Raw genomic sequence first — 12,965 nt, forward strand, 5'->3', positions numbered from 1 at the left:
TGTGTTGTGTGTGTGTGTGCCCTGTGCACAATCTCTGATGTTTTTGTTTGACCAAATATCAAGATGAATTACTTTGCAATATTGATAAAATACTAGAAAAACAAACCCACTGTATATGTTTGATGTACATACAATGACAGATATATCACACATTATTTCAGCACACACTATCAGTATACAGAATAAGACACTTTCATCACAAGTTTCAAAGATATTTTGAAATAATTTTATTTCTATATGCGTATTCCATAACCTAAAGAACCTAAGGTTCCTTTAGAAGAGATGATCATAGTTTTCTTAATATGTAATAACCATTGCCATATATACATTTGTGTGTGTGTGTGTATGAAAATATGCATTGTACTATGATTTTTTTCTCAATAATTCCTCAACAAATGAAAACTACATGTGACCCAAAGCATTCTGTGGACTTGATCACATTTCTCAGATGTTTATAATCATTTTGTTTTGTTTTCATTATTTCATATGTTTCTATACCACTTACAAAATTTACCAAAATTTATTAATTTGTAGTTTAAAGATGTTTAAATCTTAATCTTGTACTTATCCAGTTTTGTGAAATGGTTGCATCTATCCTGTGAGAAGATCGTTATCCCTATTTTTTATTTTTATGTCCCACTGACGTTAGTAGAGAATATTTACTTATGCTAGAAGGTAAACCTCTTTGCTACCTAATATATAAAATAACCAAAGCAGGCAACAAAAAATTTAAGAGACAGAATTGCAGTAACTTTTAAAATACATTTTCCACTAAATTCATTATTGATATCATCCAGGATATTATACATTTCCCCAAACATATCAGTATAGCATTAGTTTAAATAGTATTTGTGTGTGAAATAGAAGCAAAAGAAACTAAAGTAGTAACACACAAAAAATCTTAAATTAGAGCACTGTCTTGTTCATTTGGAGGAAAACCATGACCTTGCTAAATCTTGTTGGGTGTTTTGCTGCTGCCTATCTTTTTCTTACATGGCTTCCTTCCATTTTTGCTTAATTACATTACAACTCTATACTCTACCAAGGAGAATCACACTCTAAAGCATTTACACAACTATATATTTTCTCTGATTCTTCCTTCTGCCTAAGAATTTGAGCATTTTAATTGTATTTAACCCAAAGGCAGATATCATATATATGACCTTTCTGAGTACATTTTTCTATGTTCTGTGAAACAGTTCTAGAAGTTTTTTCCCAACTTTTCTATTGCTACTATAGCACTAGTGTGTGACTTTAAGTTGGATTAAATACTTGTTTCAGTAGGCTTTTTAAATAATTCAATCTTTCCCTTTTTCTTTCTCTCTTTCCTCTGTCCCTTCTACTATTTCTTTTCCAGATTATTAGTTTATTAAATGTCTTCACACCCCAGAAAACACTGGAGGAGTTCCAGGATGTGTAAGTAACAAAACTCATGAAGGAAGGAAGAGCATAGCACTTATATAACTCAAGGGAAATTGACATACATCAGTGGATGAAATCTCTTGTAGAGATTAAAGGGAAATAAGAGCTGACAGCAAATGAAAGGGATCCAGTGATAGAACAGAAGGTTCTGTTTCTGGTGTTCCTTCCTGGAAAGATACTTCTGCTTCTTTTTGGCCTTCTGGCACTTGTGCTTTGTTGTTCTATGTTCTTGGTTCAATCAGAGAAGATTTATTATTTATTATGTATTTTTTATTATTAATTGATTCTGTGAACTTTCTGGAATGAGTCTATTCACTTTGAGAAATATCAAGAAAAGGGATATGATAAAAATAATTTTTAAATCTTTATTTCTATTTTTTGTGGTGCCTTTGATTTTGTGCAAAAATAACCTATCTAGCAGAGGAGAGGAAGTAAATCTTAACACATTGTCTTGTTTGGCACAGATACATTGCATTTAATGGGAGATGCTATTTTTTTTTTTTTTTTTGAGGGAGTGAGAGTGTTTGTGCAAATGCATGCATGAACAGGGGAGGGACAGAAGAAGAGGGAGAGGGAGAATCCTACGCCGGCTCCCTGCCCAGTGCAGAGCCCAATGCAGGGCTCGATCTCACAAACCGTGAGATCATGACCTGAGCTGAAATCAAGATTTGGATACTTAACCAACTAAGCCACCCAGATGACCCCTGACTTTTTTTTTTTTTAATTTCAAATCATAATACTCAAGAAACAGTTCAGTGAATTCAGGGAAACGTGAGGACAAGATGAAGGTAGAAAATATATGGGTAGGAACCACACACTAATAAATGCTGCTTCTGCTGGTGACCTCGTGGTAGAGTTACCATGGCTAACATATATGTAATACTTGGAAAGTTTTCATGTTCTCAATTCAATCAAAGGTAGAGCTGAGAAGTTTGGAAGACTTACAGATTTGGGAGAGGATTCTGACCTATTTGAAGGACTTCATGTATCTTGTGATTTGGGACTAACCTTGTGGATTTACTTCCCAGTTACTTAGTAATGGAACTGATGGATGCCAACTTGTGTCAGGTGATTCAGATGGAATTAGACCATGAGCGAATGTCTTACCTGCTATACCAAATGTTGTGTGGCATCAAGCACCTCCACTCTGCTGGAATTATTCACAGGGTAAGAATACATACTCCAGAATTATAATTAAAGTGCCTTTGGAGAAGAGAGAGAGCAACTGTAGATTGTTTTCTTTATGTAGCGGGGGGTAGGTTGAATATAATGTACTTCCTCATTTCTTTGACTATAGAATTAGCACAAAGTCCACTAACGTACAGAAGAAAATTGTAGCTATACTTCAGTTGATTTCATTTAGCATTTTGTTTCAGCTCATTGAGAGTTGGCTTCTGAGAAGCCTCATGTTTTCTAGGCCCTTGATTGGCAGAGGTCATATGTGCAGCTGAAATAAGACCATTCATTTCCACAGTTTGTTGCTGGCAGTATAAAGACAGCTGCCTTGATTCACTCTTCTGTCAGGCCAAGAAATGAAAAATAAGCTGAAAGGTTTATGTTGCCATAAGGAAAAATCTAACAGATGACAATAAATGATATGTTATTTATTCTAAGAGCTCTTCCCAAGATGAGCCTAAACTGTAAAATTGATAGTACACTTCTCTTCTGGGTTTAATAAGTTTTTGAAGATACTTAAAAATATATATAAAAAGCTAATCATTTGCTTTATATTGCGCTCTGTAGGCAAGGAGGGCCCTATCAATACTACTGCAAGACTGCCATATTGATTGAGTAGATAGAGATCATATGTTCCATTTGCTTCTGGCTTTTAATTTCTTCTCTTTTTCCTATTGTCAGGATTTAAAACCAAGTAACATTGTAGTCAAATCTGATTGTACATTGAAAATCCTCGACTTTGGACTCGCCAGAACGGCAGGCACAAGTTTCATGATGACTCCTTATGTGGTTACCCGTTATTATAGAGCCCCTGAGGTTATTCTGGGAATGGGCTACAAGGAGAACGGTAAGGAGGCTTCTGCATAGCAGTCACAGAAACCATGAAGAAAATGTGCATATGTTTTAGATGGCCAAGGGCAGTGTTCTTTTTCATGCATATGAATGTATATTTTTAATAGGGTTGCCAGCTTTCATATTAAGAGGTGTTTAAAAACACTACTAGGAAGAATCATTCATTGAAAATGTGAAGGATGTTTCTGAAAAGTAAGCTTTGCTGCAAGAACACTAAAATGTTATGGCTAAAAAGAATTGTGGATGGCATCTGAAAGCAGATATGGATTAGCACACATGCTGTAGATATTGAGAAAAAATGCTGTTTGGGTTGCAGCTCAACTCAGAGTTTTGAGTATGAAAACAAGAAGAAATCTGTCTGTTACAGTTAGCCATTTGGCTTTATGGCTTATCTTAGACTGATGGCTCTACTCCTAGGAGAAGACAAAAAGAGCCTTGGAGCAAGAATATTTACAAATGCTCATTGAATAATCAATTTAGAATAATCCAAGTTGTTCAAGTTAGGTAAGAGTCTCTTTAATGCTTTAAACTGCTCTGTAAGTAATATTTAGGATAGCAATTACCTAGTAATTCCAAATTCTGAATCATAGAGAGAGAAAATATTAAATTTTATGTTACTTCTAGTATTCATGAACACTTCAAAAGAAAAAGTAGAATCCTCAAAATGTATTGCAATTTGATTTTATTAAAGGACTTATAAAATACCTATTAGAATGCATTGCAGTATATTATTTTGAAAAGAATATCTCTAATAAGTAATGTAGCATATTAAAAATATATATCCAATATATTTAGGAATTAAAATTCTTTTAAATTAAGATTTTATATATATATATATATATATATATATATATATATATATATGTCCTAAATGTACATTTCATGCTTATTTTATGTTTTATTCTATTTAATTACTAGCAGTCTATTTTTATAAGTTTTACAAAAATAATTATCTATATATTTTTATGTGCAGGTGCTACAGGGTACCTTTATGAAAATTCCCTGGTTACCAGTTTAAACAAATTTCTTTGTGTACTTCCACATTAGAAGAGAGCCAATACCTTTGTGCACTTGTGCAGAAGAAAGGGAAAAGTCAGCCCTTAGGAAGGTCAGGTTCACTTTGGTGAGCAATGGCAGAATTGTTACTTTTTGACTCGGAAGAGGCAAATCTAGTCCTCTTCCCAAGGAATAATCTAACCACATCTAACTTCTTCGGAAAAGAAGACATTTGTAGACCTTTTTCACAGGTTATTTGTAAAACGTCAAAGGGGAATTAATTTAAAAATTCAAGAAATCAAGGATCTACAGAGGTCTGGGGTTAGGGGCTGCATTTGCCTATTGATGGTGTTCCAGATCTTTGCAGAACAAATGGCATGTAATTTCATCCATTTTTCTTCTCTCACTAGAAAAGGTTGCAAGTCACGTCCTTAGCTCTTTCATTTCTCTAGATTTGTGAAGATGTAGCTAACACCCTTGTGCTGCCCTCTTGCATATGAGAGGAAGGTTATCATGCAGAAACACCCGCTTGTTCCTACATCAGGCATGCCTGGCTATCCTGTGCACCTAACCCTGCCTTCCTTCCCCAAGGAGCATTTCAGCCTAATGTTTTTGCCCCAAAGTTCCCTTGATCCTTACTAAAAAGCAAGTTGGAAGAGGGTAAAGATTGGTAAGAGAAGGTGAAGCATGTTTTGTTAACAACTAGGACAACTGAGAAATAAAGAAAACAAACAAATAAATAAAACAATTTTTAAACACCTTTAATACTTTTTTTCACTTTACTTCCAGATGACTCCTTTATATATGTGCTAATTGATCGTATCTTTATTTTTGAAATACTTCAAATAGAAAATAAAACTGATGTTTATTACAAGGATAACCTCTGAAGGAAAAACTAAGTCCTGAATACCAGGGATTCCAATACTTCTGCCTGTAAACCACGGTTCCTGCCATTTCGTAGTTTCTTGGATGTGCTTGCATGTACCTTATTTTGAACCAACCAACCAATCAAACAAACAAACAAACAAAACAAAGGGAACAAAAAAAGCGGTTTTTGGTTGCCCTATTCCATGTAACTGAGTGTAATAGAAAATGGAAACAGCCACTCCTGTAGGTTGCTTAAGATTATTTTCTCTATATCCTGCAAATAATAAAAAACCTCTTGGTGGCTTTGAGCCGCCACCCACCATGGAGACACTTTTGGTTTATCTGCTGTTTTTCCATATCACCCTTTTATGGCACTACAGAGGCAATCTAAGGTACCCATAAAGTAATTTTTAAAAATTAATTTGAGTTCTCATGCTAAACATTGTTAATGTAATATTACAGTGCTGGTTTTAATTTTGGGGCAACTTTTGGGGGGAGACAAAAATTGTACCTTCTAATGAAACTGTTCTTTTTCCTCCTCCTTCAGAGATCAATGATCTTAGTTAACTTTACTTTCCTCCCTTTTCTTCACTTCCCTCTCTCCTGTTCTAGTGGATATATGGTCTGTGGGATGCATTATGGGAGAAATGGTTCGCCACAAAATCCTCTTTCCAGGAAGGGACTGTATCCTTGTACCTTTTGCTGCAGCTTTACCTGTTTTGTTCTCTCTCCCTTTAAACACATAATGATTTTACCAGGAGAGTAAAGATAGAAGCAAAAAGTTGGGTAAGTGGTGTATTTGTGATTTCAAAAAAAGTGATGATTTATATAATCTGACCAGTACTGAAGATTACCTACTGCAATGATTTGTTTTAATTAAATTTCAATGGGCTTTTTTTCCTTTAAATTACTTTCTTGTTTGTAACTCAAAATAGCAATGCTATTTTTTCATAAATAATAGAGGTCACCAAATCCCAAATTATTAAAATATCTTTGTAACTAGCAAAAGAAGTCACTCTTTGCAAGTATTTTCCATCTTTTTCCTAAAATCATTGTATGCTTCTTCAACATTTAGGCATAATAATTTCTCTCCTTGTTGATATCCTAAGCTTCTGTCTATAGTTTCATTGAATTGAATTACTCTTGACACTATATCCAGTCTTAAATAGGTCAATAAAGCATATCCCCCTTAAAACATGAACTTCCACGTTTAAAAACCATAATTGTTATTCAAATTGCCAGAGATCAGCTGGGTTTAATATAAGCTTCTCTTACTTGACTTGGAGATATGACTGAGACACAGATAATCGCTTTTCCAATGAAATTTAGAATTTTAAAAAGCAGTGTTTATTCAAGTTCTACCCTTGAGTTCTGGGCTAGATTACAATAGAAATTTCTTGGAGAAATATGTATGATTTAGAATTATTAAATGAGCTGATATATTTCTAAAATGACCCAAAGTTTACTCTCTAACAAAGTCACATATTAGTGTTTGTAATATATACGTAATAAAGTTTACATATTAATAGAGAATATATTTTTATGCATATAGAAATACCCTGCTAACACACAATAGTGCAAATCTAAATACAACAACAATTTCCAGTTTTAACAGTGATAATGCAATATTGAGTTCAGTATATTATTATATATGGAATTGTTTTAGAAATTGGCAATAAACAGGTGGTCCATAACTATTAAATATTATATTTGGTTAACAAGAAAGCTGTATTAAGGAACTCTTTTATTATGTAAGATTATGACTGTTATTTAGTTGACTCAGTGAGAAGTTTATACCACTATGAGCACTCATTATGTAGATATTTATTTATTCTGCTGGCTATTAGTAAGATATTCTCTAAATTCCAATAATAAGGCAAGAGTAATGACATCTTCTAGGACTATACTGTCCAATAGGCAGCCACATGTGGCTATTCAGTATTTAAATTATGATGAGTCTTATTTGAGATATATTTTATACACAAAATGCATACTAGATTTTGAGGATATAAAAAGAAAGCATGTGAAACATCTCAATAATTTTTATATTGATTATTAAAATGATAATTCATTTTACTTTCATTTTATTTTAAACTATTTATATTTTGAGGATAAATTATATACCCAATGTAGTTGATGAGAACAATATTATAATTCACATTCATATTTAAATGTACTGGTTTCATATAAAAGTAGGATTGTGTGTATGTGTATGTGTTTTCGTCTTTGGAGTATATTTCAGACAAAAAAAGGGGAACTTCACAACACTCAAAGTGAAGTTGCACAGCTACATCTTTCTAATGCCCTAGTTAGTGGAAGATAAGTCACAAAATATCTCATTTCCACATGATATTGTTGTTATAGGTCACTTGATTTCCATGTGGCTTGGTGCTCTGAGATCTAATATAGCTCTTCAGGCATTTATCAGGATTGCTTTTCTCCTCTTTTACCAGTATTAAATTTAAAAGCCAATACAATTAGAAAAAGTCAAAACATTTTCTAACCCAAGATATCCTTCAGAAAAAGAAGCAAACAAAGATAATAGCACCATATTGATAATTCTGTATTCTTCCAATAATTATTTTCTTGGAGATCTTTTTTTACCTTTATTATAGTTTGTTTCAGGAAAATATTTGGAACTGACAGTAAATTGTGCTAAAATCAATACATAAAATATATATCCTTGATAAAAGTGATCCTAGAAATTGAATAAATTCCAACATAAAAATTTACATTATAAGGATTTGCATTCTGTATTCCTTTATCTCAGTGATGATCATATAAAATAATGGTCTTTGATAGCCTACTGCCCTATGTGATAATGAGCCTGCATACAGACCTAAAAGTCAATGGAAAAGTTACATGAAGACATTTATAGTGGAAAACATCTTGCTAAGTTAAATTTTACTTAAATATGAGTAAATAATTTACAGATAAAATGTGTTAGAAGAACTGCCATCTTTCTAGAAATGTTTCCATTTGTATTTAAATCCTTAGTTCATTTTACCTATAATTAAAATTATAATTTAATGTCTGAAGTCATGGAGACATTTAAAATTAAACTAAACTGTAGTATCTCTATTAAACAGTGGATTACATGTACTCTGTATTTTTGAGTGGAATTGTTTCATTAATCTTTACATGAAGTTATTATAATTTTATGATTAGAGTTTCCCACCAACAATTGAGAGATCAGAGCATTGAATTAACTTCACTAACCATGGTGATTAGATACACATTTGGGGGTTGATGGAGTAATTATGGAGAGAAGAATCTTACCAATATTTTAGCATATTGAAAGATTCCAGCACTTACTAGAAGTAATATAAAAGCTTAGTATAGGCTAATTGACTACTTCTAAGATTTTTCAGAGACTTAAAAACAAAGCAATCATAAGTTCCTTTGACTTTCCCTTATAATTATTCAGAGTAATTTTTATTAAATTTCTCTGAGGCTGAAAAATTATATGGTAATATTCTATAATCATAATCATTATTCCCCTCTCTCCACAGAACTTTTTAACGTTCCTTTTCTTTATCTGAACCTATGACAAAAATAGTAAAACACCTTGACAAACTGGGAAATCTTATGAAATTATCATTGATGACTGAAGTTTTAGCTATATGCCTAAATTAAAACTGTATTTGCATTTTGAGAAACACTGTGTACATTTCTTGGCTATTGATATGATCCAGGTTATATCACAGGGTAGTTTCTTAATTAAGTATTGGCAAAACAAATACATTACATACATACATACATATTTCCTTTTCTGTTAATTTGCTATTTTTTAATATCCAAAGGACCATTTATAAACATTTGTTTTTAATGTATTAATAGTTTAATTATACAAACACATACTATTATATACTCAATTTTTATTACAGTGTTATGATTAAAACCTATTTCATAGCATATTTATTGACATAATATATAGTATTACTAAAAATTCTTAGGCCCATGATAAATTTTGAGTTAGCAGTAAATATATGAGGTCCATTATTTTCTTTAAGAGTCCAACAATCACAAAAGAGGTTGTCAATGACTTTACATTTCATTCAGATTTTGTCTCTTTTAACAATAGTAGATAGTAAGGTTGACTTTTCTCATAATTTTTTTAAGGGATATTTAGTCACTGATTCCCTCACCCACCCCAAACCCCAAGCAGGGCATGCGGTGTTTTTGATTACTGAAGTCTCATAATACTGGTAGAATTTTCATATACTACAAATTCTTTCCTTAAGCCTACTTCTCTTAGATATATTCTTTTTACCTTTTTTCTTCCATTCTTCTTCAAATGGCCACACCTTCTTTGAGCAAGGCCTGTGAAGTCCTTCATCTAGAGTTCTTGGCCAGAGTTTCCTGGACCTACATGATATTAAAGATAGGCACACTGTATTCATTTGAAATTGCTAGACCTCAAGTATATTATCTCCAAATGATGCCAGATCTGATTGCTAAAATAGACCCTTTTGCTTTTCCCTATGAAGACATGAGAAATTCCAATTAGAATGAAAAGGATGTACATATAGACTTGCCAAGGAGCCAAGTTATTAAGGAACAGATAAATGATTTGCCAAAAGTATATTTGAATAAATAAAGAAAACATCCTCAAACTTAATGAATGTCATATCTTTTCTAAATGTGAACATGAAAATTAGGAATAATCAAACTAAAGTGAATAAAAATTAGAGGTTGTGGATGATACTCATCTAATGCAGATAGAGATTCTTAATCCTTCTTACCTCTTTGAAATAACCATGCTTACTTTCTAATAAACTTTTGCAACTAATACATTACTATAATCTTTTACCTAATATTGAGATGGTACAGTATTATCTCAAACAAGATATGGCTTATGATTTAAGTAAAGTTGCAATGTAAGACTTCAGCCATTTTTTCATACCCATAAGCAAATGGCAGATAATCATGAACATGAGAAAAAATAAGACGTTTCACCTTTATTTCACCTTTATTTCTTTGTTTGAAAGAATCTATTCTCACCATTAGTTTTACTACTATTAGATTATTATTATACAACCATTTTATTGTTATTACTTTGAGAAAAATCTGAGTAAGACAGGAATCACTAGAGTCAGAGCTGGAGCTTGAGGTGGTCTATAAAGATGGAAGGAGGACATAGTTACAGGGGGAAAATCTCTCACCCAGGAAGTTGAGACTAGGCCAGAGTCCACTAGAGAGCAGGATAAGGCATGAAGGTCATAAAAGGAGTTCAGAGAGATATATTGCAAGGGGGCAGCAAGTGAGGACAGACTTCCAGAGTGGAACAGAAGGCAAGAAATTGAGGAGCTGGGCCTCCACTCCTTGATGTCTTGGAGAGGGGCTGCTGAGAGCCAGCATTCATAAAGCTCCACTAGGAGCTGGGACTAGGACTGCTCGGTCCCACAGAGGCTCCCTGTCTCCCGGAAATGCATACAGACACGTTTAAAAGCATGTTATTTTCCCCCTACCCCCCTACAGAGTTCTGTACATAGAGTTCTGTGAAATATTGAAGGGGAAGAACTACACAAATAATAAAACACATTTCTTAGTCATTACTGTGAAATTCTATTCAAATTGCCCTGGGCCCTGTTGGTCCTCAGGACAGAGTCCATGAGCAGTGTGTGGGACATTCTTTCTGCCTTCTGCAGTCAAATGAATGTCAAGTACGTACTGGAATAGGGCTCCAAGAACTGGCATCTAGTTCTGTTCACTTTGGTCATGTGACACCCCCTAAACTTTAATTTACTTTGTAAAATACTTCCTTTCCCTGTCTTACAGGATTGCTGTGGTGATAAAAACATTAGATGTTTACAAACAGACACATACTTCTAAATACCTTCAAAGATAAGAAACACAATTTTAAAAAATATTTTTATTTTTGAGAGAGAGAGAGAGAGAGAGAGCTCCAGCACAAGTGGAGGAGGGGCAGAGGAGGGGGGATGGAGGATCTGAAGCTGGCTCAGCGCTGACAGCACAGAGCCTGATGCAGGACCCAAACTCATGAACCATGAGATCGTGACCTGAGCTGAAGTCAGACACTTAAGCAACTGAGCCACCCAGGGGCTCCAAGAAGTACAGTTTTTATGTTATAAAGTTAATTAGTTTGGAGACACTCCAGCCCAAATAACCTTCAAATTGAATTAGATAAACTATTAAAAATGAAAATAACTAAGAGGCTACCCAGAATAAAATTTCTCTCAAATGATGAGAAGCCAAAATTATCTGTGAAATTTTGACAACAATGAAAAGAAAGAAAAAGTTTGCTACTTACTAAAATACTTTTGTAACTTGATGTACAGAATGAAGTGAGGATACTTACACTGGTGAGCATGTGAGACATTTGGAGCCAGCATTTACTATTTGTTGATTAGAACATGAAAAACTTAAAGAAAAAGACATTTTTTTTCAAAATTAGGATATCTTTGAATTACTTACTTATGTACACTACACAATTACATGGATTTTGAAAGATGACATTTAAAATATTTTGGTACAGTAAAAAATTATTCAATCTTTTTATGGGAAATATCTTATAAGTCTTTTAGCCTATAGCTTGGTTTATGATTTAATATAAAGCTAAAGTCTTCTCCTTTATGATAAGTTTCAATGGCTTTTTTTCTGTTTTGTAAGAAAAGCCAACCGGGAATACAAAATGTTTTAAATAATGGTTAAAAATTAATTATATTATGACATAGAAGTTATAAAACAAGAAAAGCAAGTTGAATGGGTAGACTCAAAGAAAAAATCTTGTTTTGATTGCTGAATATTTAGCGTTCTATAAATGTTATTTTTCTTATTCAGATTCACATGTGCAAAATATGTATGTTTCTTTAGTTTTTATAATTCCATCTTTTCACTGAAGTTTAAAACAATGTGCACTTGTTACACATATAAATGTATAACTTTTGAAACAAATTTTTCAAAGAAATGGTGCTGTGATATTAGAAAATTATATTAAATCTTCTTGCTATTATATTTTGAGGTATGCTTTACAAGAAAATTTATCAAAGCACATTTTCTGAATCCTATGCTAAGTGAAGAAATAGGTTAGGGAGAAAAGCAATGTGGTCTCACAATTGTGTTACCAGAGCCACAGAATCTCCTAGGTGGAAGACATTTACCAGCTGGATAGAAATTCACATAGTTCAAAAAATATTTCATTGTAGATTACAACCCAAGCCATTGGACAGAATGTGGAAATAGCAATATAATGCTTTCTTTATTTAGATTTAAGCTGCCAGGGCTTATGTTATATCATTTTTGTCTCTTGGCTAGAATAGAAAAGAGATAATTTAGCATAATCTAATGCCTGACAAATGATACAATGACACTTGAGATTTTCTCACTTAGATTTTCTCACCATAATTTAGTAAAACCAAAACTTACTTAACATCCCTTCTAGGGAAAGTGACTCAGTTTCTGAATGTCACAATTGCAAATGAATCTGCTTTCTGCCTATGGGAATACTGATGATGGGAGAGGAAATGTAATAAATCAGATTCATGAAAGCGCTGAGAATTCTAACTGGACAGCATTAGTGTATAAAACTCTTATGGAGACCCAAATACAGGCTGTCTCAGACAGCATCAAAATCCTACAGTAACTGAATTTGCTAATTTCTTCTCAGGTCTATGTACAATCAGTATTCA

At 33.1% G+C, this 12,965-nt stretch overlaps 1 protein-coding gene across 12 annotated transcripts in view; it reads left to right on the top strand.

Annotated features, from left to right (window-relative positions):
- MAPK10 (mitogen-activated protein kinase 10) overlaps positions 1 to 12,965 on the top strand; it is a 557,027-nt gene that overhangs the window by 468,945 nt on the left and 75,117 nt on the right. For 10 of the 12 annotated variants that reach the window (XM_047857257.1, XM_047857253.1, XM_047857262.1 and 7 more), the window contains 4 exons: positions 1,358 to 1,416; positions 2,451 to 2,589; positions 3,280 to 3,445; positions 5,926 to 5,997. In XM_047857257.1, the coding sequence (XP_047713213.1) occupies positions 1,358 to 1,416; positions 2,451 to 2,589; positions 3,280 to 3,445; positions 5,926 to 5,997 (436 nt within the window). The remainder of the gene's footprint in view (positions 1 to 1,357; positions 1,417 to 2,450; positions 2,590 to 3,279; positions 3,446 to 5,925; positions 5,998 to 12,965) is intronic. The other 2 variants (XM_047857254.1, XM_047857261.1) reach the window with 1 other exon arrangement.

The sequence above is a fragment of the Prionailurus viverrinus genome, chromosome B1 (genome assembly GCF_022837055.1).
Source record: "Prionailurus viverrinus isolate Anna chromosome B1, UM_Priviv_1.0, whole genome shotgun sequence".
In the NCBI taxonomy this organism is placed as follows: Eukaryota; Metazoa; Chordata; class Mammalia; order Carnivora; family Felidae; genus Prionailurus; species Prionailurus viverrinus.